The sequence below is a fragment of the Chaetodon auriga genome, chromosome 3 (assembly GCF_051107435.1).
Source record: "Chaetodon auriga isolate fChaAug3 chromosome 3, fChaAug3.hap1, whole genome shotgun sequence".
Classification (NCBI taxonomy): Eukaryota; Metazoa; Chordata; class Actinopteri; order Chaetodontiformes; family Chaetodontidae; genus Chaetodon; species Chaetodon auriga.
The window spans coordinates 5,105,591-5,118,288 of NC_135076.1; the positions used below are offsets into that span (position 1 = coordinate 5,105,591).

At 40.6% G+C, this 12,698-nt stretch overlaps 1 protein-coding gene across 5 annotated transcripts in view; it reads left to right on the top strand.

Annotated features, from left to right (window-relative positions):
- Positions 1-12,698, top strand: part of naaladl2 (N-acetylated alpha-linked acidic dipeptidase like 2) — a 518,168-nt gene that overhangs the window by 346,119 nt on the left and 159,351 nt on the right. For all 5 annotated transcript variants that reach the window (XM_076723158.1, XM_076723166.1, XM_076723175.1 and 2 more), the window contains one exon: positions 484-627. In XM_076723158.1, coding sequence (XP_076579273.1) covers positions 484-627 — 144 coding nt within the window. The remainder of the gene's footprint in view (positions 1-483; positions 628-12,698) is intronic.

Here is a 12,698-nt window from a genome sequence, read left to right on the forward strand (position 1 = left end):
TCATATTTCATTTGTTGGTTACACAGTATTTTGTAGTATTGATCTGTTGCTGTCAGATTACTATATTGGGGTAAAAGGTAAAATATTTTCCTCTGAAATGTAGTGTCGTAGACGTAGAAAGTTGTAGACCATGGAAATACTCCAGTACAGTACAAATACGTCATAATCATACTTAAGTCCAGTACTTTAGTAAATGTACTTGGTTGCATTTCACCACTGTCTACAAGGGACACACAGGTAGATATGATTACTGCTAAATCAATAGAAATAGACACTATGACTGAATGTTATCAAATGTACCATCAAAAACAGAAGGAGACCCAAAACAGACCCTTGAGGAATTCCATAATCTCTGTAATGGAGGGACTGAAATTGTCTGGGACAGCTTTCTCTTTTTTTCTGACTGCTCTGCTTTCAATCTGGTTTTTGCCTTGATTTTGCCACTGATTCTCCTCCTGGTTTTTTTTTTGTTTTTCTTTCTAGCTGAGGTATCAAGAGAGATTCGAGGAAGTCTGACATCTCTGCTGGTTCAGCCCATCTCTGCCTTCCTGGCAAAGACGTTACTGTCCTCTCTATCCACAGGGCAGGGAGACTCCTGTATTCCTCTTGCCATGCCTCCCAACACAGGTAAATACACAAAACACAGTATGACAGAGGTATGTTATAATTAATAATCCTTTATTAATCCCAGTGTTGAGGCTTACCATTGCACTCAATTAATGTTATATGTTATATGAATTCATGTTATTGCACATAGTAAATATGGATATTACAGTTTGGACTACACTGATATTGCAGTGAGTGAGTGAATTTGTGAGTTTGGGTGTGTGTGGTCTACTGGGAGCAGTGTTCACTGTAAAGTCTGACAGCAGCAGGAAGGAAGGACCTGCAGTGTCTCCTTCACACACTGTCAGTGAAGCAGCCTGTCACTGAAGAAGCTGCCCAGTGCTGTCAGAGTGTCTTGCATGGGGTGGGGCATGTCCACCTGACCTCCTGTCTCCTATGACCTCCACTTGGTCGAGGGGGCATCCCAGGACAGAGCTTGCCTTCTTAACTAGTCTCTGTTAAGTCTCTGAAGCCACTGTCAGAACACTGCATAGAAGATGGCTGGTGCCACAACAGAATCAAAAAAGATCCACAGGAGTGGCCCCTAGCACTCCAAAAGACCTGAGTCTCCTCAGTAGATACAGTCTGCTTTGGCCTTCTGATGTAGTGCATTTGTAATGTCAGTCCAGTCCCCCATGTTGCAGCCAACAATGTTGGAGTCACGGTCCTTTTTTTCTCACATGCTGTGGTCGGTTGGTGAGGTAGTCCTTGATCCATGCTGTCAGGTGCACTTGTCACTCAGAACCATTACTGAATAATTACAATAATCAAAACTCACACTTACCCCTTTTGGTTGGAACTGAGCCACTACCCCAAGTGAAGGTGTGCAAGATTTTGTGCATGGTTGAGGGACCACAAGACTGACAGGAAGATTTGTGCTGCATTTGCAATGATACAGGGGAGTGTTGTGATCAAGAAGAAACTGTGCCTGCAATGGTCTTGATTTACCAGTTGATTTCCGTTTCAATCCTCTACTACAGTCATGAGTTTTGCGTAGTGTGTGTAGTGCATTTAAACAGCAGAAATGAGCTTCCATCACAGGGTGGCTGGGCTCACCCTGAGGTAGTAGTTGACGAGCTCTGACAGGTGTTTGGATTAAAACTGCTGTTTCTTTGCAAGGAGCAAGTTGAGGTCATTCAAGGTTCAAGGTTTTCAAAACAGATAAAAGCAAATAAAGAAGCAAAGTTTGCTACTGGCCACCACATCCACACGCTCTGCCATCATCAATGAAAAAGATGATTCGCGTGATTAGGATATACTCATTTTGCCTCCCTGTGGATATATTCCACGAATATCCAGGGTGGACATAGGAAAATATATTTTCATATCAAGTCAAACACCTCAGGCTGAGGAAAAGAATGTCTGCTTAGCCTGTTGCTACCACATTCTGCACAGAGACAGAAAGTCATTCTTTTGTGTTTATTTATGTCAGCATGTAGAGTTAATTCCAAAAAACATAAAACATGAATTTACAAGTGTTTGACCTGATCGCAGTCTCCTGCTGCACCAAATTACAAGCTCTGTAGGGATCCCTCTCAATGATATTGAATGCATTACCAGGGCACATCACTGGTTTTTATCTAAGTACAGTAAAGGTGCCTTTCGAATCTTATGCACAGTTGAAATAATGAGTCAATTCAACAATCAACAGAAAAATAATCTGCAACAACTTTCATAATCATCTAATCAAGGTAATTTTTCATGTAAATATACTAAGCATTCTTCAGTACCAGTTTCTAAAATGTGGGTATTTATTGCTTTTCTCTGTTTATATCATTATAAAGTGAGTATCTTTGGGTTTTTTTTATTGCAGGTCAGATGGTACAAGACATTTGAAGAAGTCACTCTGGATTTCAAACATTTTGAATGCCGTTGCTCATGCTTTTCTGTGGACACTTGCATTAACAAAACAAATAAGCGATTAATCAAGAAACTAATTCAGCAGATTAATTGATAATGAAATTAGTCATAAGTTGCAGCCTTAATTCGGACATACAGCCTTAAATTGAAGTGGCTAAAGATGTTTATTGATTGATATATGATTGATATACTTGTTTCACTGATATCTTTGTACAGTCTCACTGCACATCGATCCAATTTCTCTTATTAATGTCCAACTATTACATTCTCTGGATATGGAGGTGGGAGCACTGGAAAATTCAAAAAAGAGAACACAAACCAACAAAATAACAAATTATTCACACGAAGAATGTTTAAATTGTAGGTTCAGGACTAATGTGGGTCTGAGTTGATGTTTGTATCATTCTGCTCTATCTAAATGGATCACTGTAACTCTGGCTACCTCTGCTAGCATATCACTAACACTGTAAGGTGACTCATTGAGTTCATAGGCTGGAGTCTCCAGCCTATGCAGTTTGGTTGAGTCACAGATGTGACCTGACTGCCACTGCCAGACTTTCCACTCTAGCTGTGTTTCAGAAACAGCATGTTTTCATGCAACATCACTCTTTCTCTCTTTTACTCACTATAACTTCAATATCACATGGAAACTTGACATGATTAGCAATTAACCCAAAGACAGTATTCCCTCTTCCTGAAGAGAAGCTTATCAACACTCACTTGTTTATGCTTGTTTCTTTATTTGTTTTTGTTTGTTTTTTTTGGCAAGAAAGAAATCGTCAGAAATGAAAAGACTGTTTCAGTTTTACGAAAACTGCCTGCATTTTGCATCTATATGCAGGACAATAAAACTAATTTAGCAGTATGTTAAAGCCACTATTTTTTAAGACTCCTTTGATGAGGATTTGAGATTTTTGATGGTATCATTTAATGTCACATGGCGTTACGTCTGTGTAGTCTGCAACAATGAGTTAGAATACAAAGGGAGAACAAACTGGTCGCTGCTCTCTACAGGTATGTCAGTACTCTTGTTGTGTAGTGCAAGTTAGCTAAAGCTATCATCCATGAGCTAGCTTGTTAATGTATTGATTACTCAAACATATCCAATCATGCATGACAGGAGAGTTATCACTTAGCAGCTACCAGACTCCATGTTGAGGCTGACCTGCAGCGCCAATGTTCAGAAAGTTATGTCATCCACAGTGTGCTGTTACAGAGAATCTTTGGTACCCTTCAATATACACTTACGTGAAAGGGAGCCATCTGATTAGCTACAGACAATGAACCCCTGTTGAAAAAAAATGTATTTGTGAATGGAGCTACTTCAGGAGAAAATGAAAACACAGAAATGCTGTAAAGTTCACAAATGACAAGCAGTTTGTTAATGTAAATCCAGCAGTTTGCATTTAAATGCAACAACATCCAAATATGTTTTGGATGGAAATTGCAAACACTTCAAATACATGTATTTGTGAATTTCTATTTATTTAAAACAAGAAATATTTTTGTGTGTATCAGAAACACATTTTTGAGCTTTATTTATGTTGATTGTTTTTCCATTTGTATATTATGAAAAATATCTTTGTGTGCATTGAAAACATTTATGTGGAGAGAGTCATTTATGTATAAATCCCAAAATGTATCTGTGCATCCTTCGGTTTGCATTCATCAATATTGAGACTAATATTACTCCAAAGCCATGCAGGCTGAGATAGTTTAGACAGAAAAGAGGACGGAGATCTGATTAGGAGGGGACTCAGAAAAATATACTACATTTTACATTGACTGTACATAAATAAAGGCAATCATATACAGATACAATGACAAACTAATTCCACCTTCAGAGACGAGAGCCACACTGGCAAACATACAGTAAACTGGGCACATAAACATAGAACAGTGCAGGCAAGTGCCTGAGACGTTCCCCTCACATGTCCAGTGGACACTGACACATTACATAGAATGGAGTTGCAGTCCGGGCAGAACATGATGCAGCCACACTTAATGGACATGAGAGGAAAATGGTTCCCTTAAAAAAGAGAGGGGTCATTTTAGCATACGTTTTGCTGATAAGCAATGTGACTTCTGAAATGATATGCTACATTTGAAGTCCTTTTGTTTTTTTTGGATTGATACCACCTTTTTAAAAAAGTAAAAAGCTCTAAGAAACTTAAATCCGGTGTTTTGGAATTGCGCCTCAAGAGCCCATATCTTTTGACCCTATGTGCAGATAATGAAAGAGAACGAGGAATAAAGGTAAGCAGGCATGCAGAGATGACATTCAGTCTATATGCTGTAGGAAGTTGAACCTGTTGCCCAACAGGCTGGTCAGTGTTGAATGTTGCTCTCATGTCATATTTCAAGTCTGTCCTTATACAGTGTAGACCAAAAAAAAAAGATTAGAATTCATCGTAGTATTATATATCGACCTGCTCTCTAACCCTTATTTTATCACATCTACTTTTTTTTTTTTTTCTTTTGTAGTTGTATGCCATCGGAGCTCTTGTTAGTTTGTGCTGTTTAAGTATTTGAACATTTTTTATTGCAGCACAGTTTTGATTGTCTTGAAATGTGACTTGATTTTTGGGTGGTGAGGTCATCATAAATGAGATGCAGATGTTAATTAACCTCTCGTGAATGAGGTGAGAGAATAGCTGCAGGGACAAGCTCTTACTTCCTTTACACAAAAGAAGAATGGATAGATAGATGGATTAAATAAAAGAGATACTTTCTTATGACTGGGGTTTCAACATTTCTCCTTGAAGGCAAAGAAAAACACTAAAACAAGACGGAATCATGGCAGGACAGTCCACACCCTCAGGGTCAAAATGACCATAAAATGCTTGTGAAACACTGCCAGTGTAAAAAAGCACTCCTCCAGAAGAAGACAGAAATTAGCAAGTGCAGCAGTGTCAAAGTAATTTATCTCACATTGAAAGGAAGGCTTCTCTCATTTTAAGCAACCCACATACAAATTAAAGGAGTCTAACAAAAAGGAAAGAAATATATTGAGTTTAATTTCCTTTGCCAGAAAGAGATGAATAGATGATAAGAGGGCAGTGGGGATATTTTCCCCATCATTCGAACAGGAGGCTGTAGAAATACAGAAAGGGGGTAAGAAAATGGAGATGAATAATGTGATAGTGGTGTTCAAGGAATAACTTAAAGGTCTGATTCAGTCAAATAACAAAAAAAAAAAAAAAACATTTTCTCACCTCCCTTTGGTGGTACCACACTGATGCTTTTAGCTGTTGTCTTGCCAGGTTTTAAAATATGTGGCAAGGCCACCAGTACAAAAAGCACTAGTAAAATGGAGGAATTTATATGACATTTGAACATTGAAAATGGCATTTAAGCAAGACCAAGAATGCACAGCCATGCTGTGAGGTTGTTCTATGGAACAGCAATGTGTAGCATTAAAAGCTTACATAAGCATGCTAAGTTGCTTACAGTGACAGCTACCCAGTTGATGCTTAGCAGGTATAATTTCATGGCAATCCATGAAGTAGTTGGCACTTGGTGGTAGAGGAAAAGTCAAGGAACAATAAAGTTATTAGCATTTATCATCTGGGACCCCTGAATATATGTTGCAAATTCCAGGATAATCCATACTAGTTGTCAAGATATTGTGCTCTGAACCACAGATGTAAACTACATAAAAGTGCTAGGGAAAGAGGATGTCATGGTAGTCCGTCCAGCAGTTATTGAGATATTACCGTCTGGACCAAAGTGGTCAGCCACCTGACACTGCCATCCATAGATTTACGTCCCTAGCATGGCTAAATCTTCAGGAATATGTCATCACTCAGACCTCACTGTGGAAACATTAAACTATTTTCTACTGAAGACTTAGTGAAGTGAAAATAAAAAAAGAACTGGTGGCAAATATGTCAATGACAGACATTTCAAAATCTGGGCAAATAAAACCGAACCGCTATTCACATGGCTAGACACCACAAGACATTGGTAACAAAATATGTTTGCTTTTGGTAATGTGGGGTGAAATGAAAATAAAGATACACCATATCCCTCCTCAGTTTCTAGAGGGTTGGCCAACACTAAATGGATTCTATATGCACATTAAATCACATGAAGGACATTGTGTCAATGTTACACATGTATGGCATTTGCATTGCAAAAGACACCTCAAGCTGAAGTGTATCAGTTCGGAAGTGCGGTGGAAGAGCGGCTGTGGCTCAGGAGGTAGAGCGGTCAGGAGGTCGGTGGTTCGATCCCTGGCCTCGGCAGTCCACATGCCGAAGTATCCTTGGGCAAGATACTGAACCCCAAAAACTGCCCCTGATGCTGCACCATCGGTGTGTGAATTCATATGTACATCGCTTTGGATAAAAGCGGCTGCCAAATGACTAATTGTAATTCTAAGTTTGGACAACTAAGCCTGATAAGCTGAAGAACATGAGACCACCACCCCTGTCACATCTGAGGGACAGCAGTTATTATTTCTATGACCCTAAGAGGTTGTCTACCAGGAACCTTAAACATAGGCCGTAATCAATGTTTGAAGAATGACCAAAACTGTTTTTCTGGCGAGGACACTCTCCGACTGACTTATCACAACCAGTGATAGAACTACGTTTGTCTTACTCCTGGGTCTCAATTATAAGTCCGTACAAAACATATACATGCATTTAGCAGCTGTGTCTCCACTGTCAATGTCATTTCTTGCCATAATATCAGATTTAGTGAGATCTGGCAGTTTTGGCCAGATAAGGGGCAGCTTGTTATGTTTTTAGCTGAGGTCACAGGACCCAAAACACCAGGCTCAGACAGATGAGACAGGAGGCAGAAAAAAGTTTAACCATTTAAAGAATATAATGCAGGTTATGAGTTTGGACGAGGCAGAATCCGGATCAACGGGGCATGGGTGACAGCAGGTGAGAATGACACCTGAGCAGAGACAGGGGAGTGCAAATCAGGAAGGCAGGTAGCAGACAAGACGAGAATATTCAGAGAGAGAGAGAGAGAGAGAGAGATGAGATGGATATAGTATTACAGTGGTAATTCCTGCTTTCGAGAGCGTAAATCCCTCATGTCTCAGCATCACTGCTGCAGGCCTCTACCACACTGCCACCTTCTGCTCCTTCACTCCCTCATTCTGAGTCCTCTGTCTTTCATTTGAGCCTCCACTCACTCATCCTCCCCCCTCCATCCCACCCCAGCACTTTTTAGGGGGCAGGGAGTCGTCATCTCTTGCTGCCAGCATGTTTCCCCATTGTACGTGTGTATGGTCTGTCCTTTTCCATTTATTCCCCAATAAATCCAAGCAGCTGGTCACTGACTGGAACACTGCTTTCTGCTGTTTCCCATGTTGCACAGATAACAGTCACACATACACACACACACACACACACACACACACACACACACACACACAGGCACACAGTTCGTCATTGTCATGCACCCATGCTTCCTCAGTGAGTCACACAGACAATCAATGATGCACCCCTAACACCCAGTGGCCAAAGACATGAGTGCAATTGATCCTTCAGTGTCGGGGGGCAGATTGTGCCTATGTGTGCCACTCTTGCCCTCCTATTGTTTTCAATTGCAAAAACCAATGGTGTTAGTGCGATGTGTCAGGTTGTTTTAGGACTATCTTGTCTTGACACTGTTGGCCGCTTGTAGGTGTGTAGAATCTTATCTAAGTCATCATGTTGATATCGTTCGTGTGTCATTGAATCTAAATTGTTTGTCAGAAGCTGTTCCAGCTCTGCCAGAAGTACTGTCGGTTTTGGAGTGCACAGTTTCTGTGTGTGTGTGTGTGTGTGTGTGTGTGTGTGTGTGTGGTGTGCACATTTGTGTTTGTCCCCACTCTCTGAAGACCGAGCTTAATGTACATCTAACGCTTCTGCAAGGTAGGCTTCTTTTTGAAGTGTTTCCATTACATCAAATGAGTTTGAAAGAGGGAGAGAATGGGTGTGAGAAAGGGAGAGAGACAAAAGGGGAGACAAAGAGAGAGCGAGAGAGATGTAATCTGTCTCAAATCGATTGGCTGCACCTCTGACCACTCTTGGGATCCCACTATCATTTGTTTCCATCTGTCTGCCTCCTTTCATTTTTTTTCTTTCTTTTTAATGCCTTTTCTCCTTATTTTTCTCTTTTAATTCCCTTTCAATTAAGGCTGGCTATATTGGCTGGCCATTGGTTAATTGCCCAGGGGCCCTCCATGGAGATCATCAGACCTTAACAAGATGACGTGGCAGACTTCACATTACTCTCAGCACTGCATGTGCATGTGCATGTGTGTGTGTGCATCTCTATCAGTATATAGTATATTGTGTCCTTGCTATGCAACACACAGGCACACACACACTGTAATGCTGCATACTTTATATTCCTTTTACTATTATTCCTCAACACATGTGTGCCAGAAAGCTCATGTTGTAGCTTGTAGCATTGCCAAATCATACAAAAATCTCATGAATATATGTGGCTCTTTGCACCCTTTGGAAATGCTATAATAGATACAGCTAACACCCTAGCAATGACTAACCTGTAGTGGAGCGTGTGTGTGTGTGTGTGTGTGTGTGTGTGTGTGTGTGTGTGCATTTTTGTTGTTTAGTTAAATATTTTGAATAAAGTTTGTTTATGTGGCTTGATTGTGGCAAAAATAAAAAGTCGGACTCAGACCACTTCTGTATCTTCTGAGACGAACCACCACCACTGCTGAGGGGTTCTCAGCTTATGCAGCCAACAGCACCAGCGGGGCACTGTGGCCTGTTTGTACTGCTGTTGATTCCACCCCATTAGTAAACCCCTTTATAGGGCCCCCGCCACTCTGAGTCGATTTGGCTGCCGGGAGTTTGAAAAGCTCACAGGCTTCTGCTGTAATTCTGTTTCCCATGCTGTTTTTGTGTAAGGTTTTGTAACATTTCTGTTACAGTTTAAAATCAAGAGGTGATGTGACATCACATCACCAACCTCTCTTTCTCTGTGTGTGTGTGTGTGTGTGCATGTGTGTGTGTGTATGTGTATCATTTAATAAAACGTAGCCTCACAAAGCCAGACCTAACTCCAAACTTTGTTTTAGCACTGCCACTGCTGGAGAACGTGACCTCTGACTTCAAAGTACAGGTGCCCGCATGTGTCTGCATCTTGTTCAGCGTGTAGCCAGACATTTCGTGTGGGCTGTAATGGATTCCATGGAATTTTTAATGGATTGGCTTCAAACTCACAGCTGTTAAATGGAAAACGTTATTGGTAAATTGTTTCATATTCATTGTTTGTGATTACATAGGCTTGTCATAGATGCTGACTAGCCGATCTTTTTCAAAAATGGCACTGTTTGTTGCTACTTGTTTTGTAGACCACCATGTCTCCTTGGTTATTGTTGTAGGCCACACATTGCTTGCACACTTGTAGTTTGTTGGCTTGTGGAGGTTGATGGCCTGATCCTGTAGGCTATATGGCTGTGCATCCAACATCACTAAATGTCAAACTGTGTATTAATTAGCCTTCTATCCTTGGTTGCCAGCCCTGTTAACTTAGTCTGCCTTACTTTTTATCCTTTATCTGACTGGGGTTTGGGCAAATTATTGGTCAATTCAATGCTGCTGGCCATGGTTCTGAAATAGCAGACGCTGATAAATCCACAGCACTGTCCATGGTGCTGAAAAAGCATTCCTCATTCATCCACATTTCTCTCTGTTCTGCTCTTCTGTCCTCGTACGTTTCCCCTTGGATCAGTCTTGCATCTCCACACAGCCTATAGGCTGTACAAGGGCCCACTACTGGTCCTTGGCCCTTGGTCCCTCAACAATGAGCCATCGACTCCAAGCCTGCTAACCACCAACGACGTACCTCATAAAAGGCACATTTTACAATGCCATATCAACTATTTAGCATCCATTTGCTAAACACCGGTTGGCAATGTCTCAATATATCACAACACATGAGCTACCATTTTGAAATGGAAAGTGAGAGCTAACCAGTGAACAACAAAATATGCCTTAAACAAGCCCAAAGCAAGCATATACAAAAACGTTTTCAGAAATGCTCAACAATTTTTCTTGTATACAGTTCTTCATCGCATAACACCCCAGAAAGGTAAATAAACAGCTGTTGTTTCCTGCATTTGCCAAATCCATTTTCAGTTTTTTTTTTTGTTTTTTTTTTTTGTTTTTTTTTGCATTTGCAGACTTATTTGCATCTCAGCATCTAAGTTTCAGACTCTTGAGTATTGCTGCATTCAGTCTTGTATGTCTATTTGCTCTTCTGTATAAATACCCTCTGTGTGTCCTTATGTCCGTGTTCATATATCCGTCTGCAGGTATGTGTTTGTGCGTGTGGGTGTTGTGTCTGAGAGAGCTTGTCCACCCCTCCCATCTTTTCAGCCCTTTAAGAGTGATTAATTCACTGAACACACCCTGTCCCCTTCAGGCCTTGGGGCTTTGGCTCTGACTCTATCTGAGTGGTCTGTCTGTTGACCAGACAATTACCAAGCTAGTCAATCACTACCTCAAAGGTGTGTTGCAAGCCCCTGTTTACCCTGGCAAGGCTGACTGATCGCACTCACACATTAACACACATCCTGCTACTTTCAGCTTTATGCTCATGCGTGTTCATGCTTCTTATCAGACTGGAAGCCGCAAGCTTCACTAAGCAATAAAGAGACTTTACTCTGTGACTCTGAGTCATAGTGCCCTGCCAACACATCATAAACCACCACTTAAGTTTTTGATTGGTTAAGTTGGCTCATTTTCAACCATTAAATTTTTATTTGTGGTTAATTATGGTCTTCTGATAGACCTTATTGACAATAAAATAAGTTTCTCACACCTTCTAAAAATTATCCTTCACATTAACTGAGTTACACCCTAGATATTTCACGGTTATGCTTCGATGGTACGTTATGGTATGTTTCTGTCGAATACGAGGATTTGCTCCGATTCAGAGACAAGAGTATCAGTGAGATCAGCCATTGATCTTGGCTGCAAACGCCTGGTTTGTAGTCAGCAGTCCAGTTCATTCCAAAGGTATTGGATGGGGTTGAGGTGAGGGCTCTGTGCAAGCCAGTCCAATTATTCCTCACCAAAGTGGGAAAACACAGGGGTCTTGCCATGTTTAAACAAGAAACAGCCTTCCTCAAACTGGACATGGAGCATTTACTGGAGCATTTACATTCCTCCTAATTAGAAGGTGCCAAGCCCAAACCATGAAAAACAACCCAAAACAAACAGCACATAAAAGAAATGTCCACATACTTTTGGCCATATAATGGGTATATAGGTAATGCCTATATACCAATACTTAATAGTTGGGGCTTTACATTTATACATTGCTACACTACACTTTATTAATATTATCCTAAATCATAAAATGAGGACCAGGGTTCTCATGTATAAAAGACAGTGCAGCTTTCAAACTGAAAAATGGTGTAGTCACAAAATTTGAAAAATACATGCACACAGAAATCTCTACCTGTAAAACTTTGCCAGGCCATGCGCACCTTTCTTTTATACACTCCAATCAATCTGAAATTGAGTGCATGTGCATAAGCCACTTACCCTACCGTAGCCAGAAATGCCTATATTGCAGATGACTGTAAATACTTGCCTCCTGCCACCTACTATCCAAATAACAATTGCAAATCCTTCTGCAAACACACACACACAAAAAAAAACAACCCTCATACAGTATGAAAATGAGGTGCTGATTACTGAGATGGAGGACAGAAAAAAAAAACACATAAAACAGTATTATTTGGTGGTTTGTCCACTGTAATCAGTAACAAACACACACATGCGGAATGGAAATCATGGAGCATTTAGGGGTGGCTCTTCCAGTTTTTGAGGTCAGTCATTCATCATCAGAAATGTATAAAGATTACAAGAAAGATAAATACCAATATAAAGAGAAGGTCTTGAGAGAGGCAAAGGAATGCAAAGTTACTTGATGTTCGGGTCAATTTTAGCTAATGTTATGGGAACTGAATGCTAACAAAACATTTGCTAATCGTGCATAAATAATCAACCATGTCTAGCGACATGAAACACGTAGGCTACCTTTGTGTCTGACTGTATAGGCTACTGTGACATTTCATGTTCGAATCTTATTCATTGTGTTGTGTTTGATGGTAGTGCGGCAGTTCTATGCAGCCTCTCACTGTGCTGTGCTGAAAAATGTTAAAACTGTAGTCATGCGTTTACCCTTTCTGCACTCCCTGACATGCCTTAACTTCTTCATGTCACACGAACAGACAAAACTGTCCA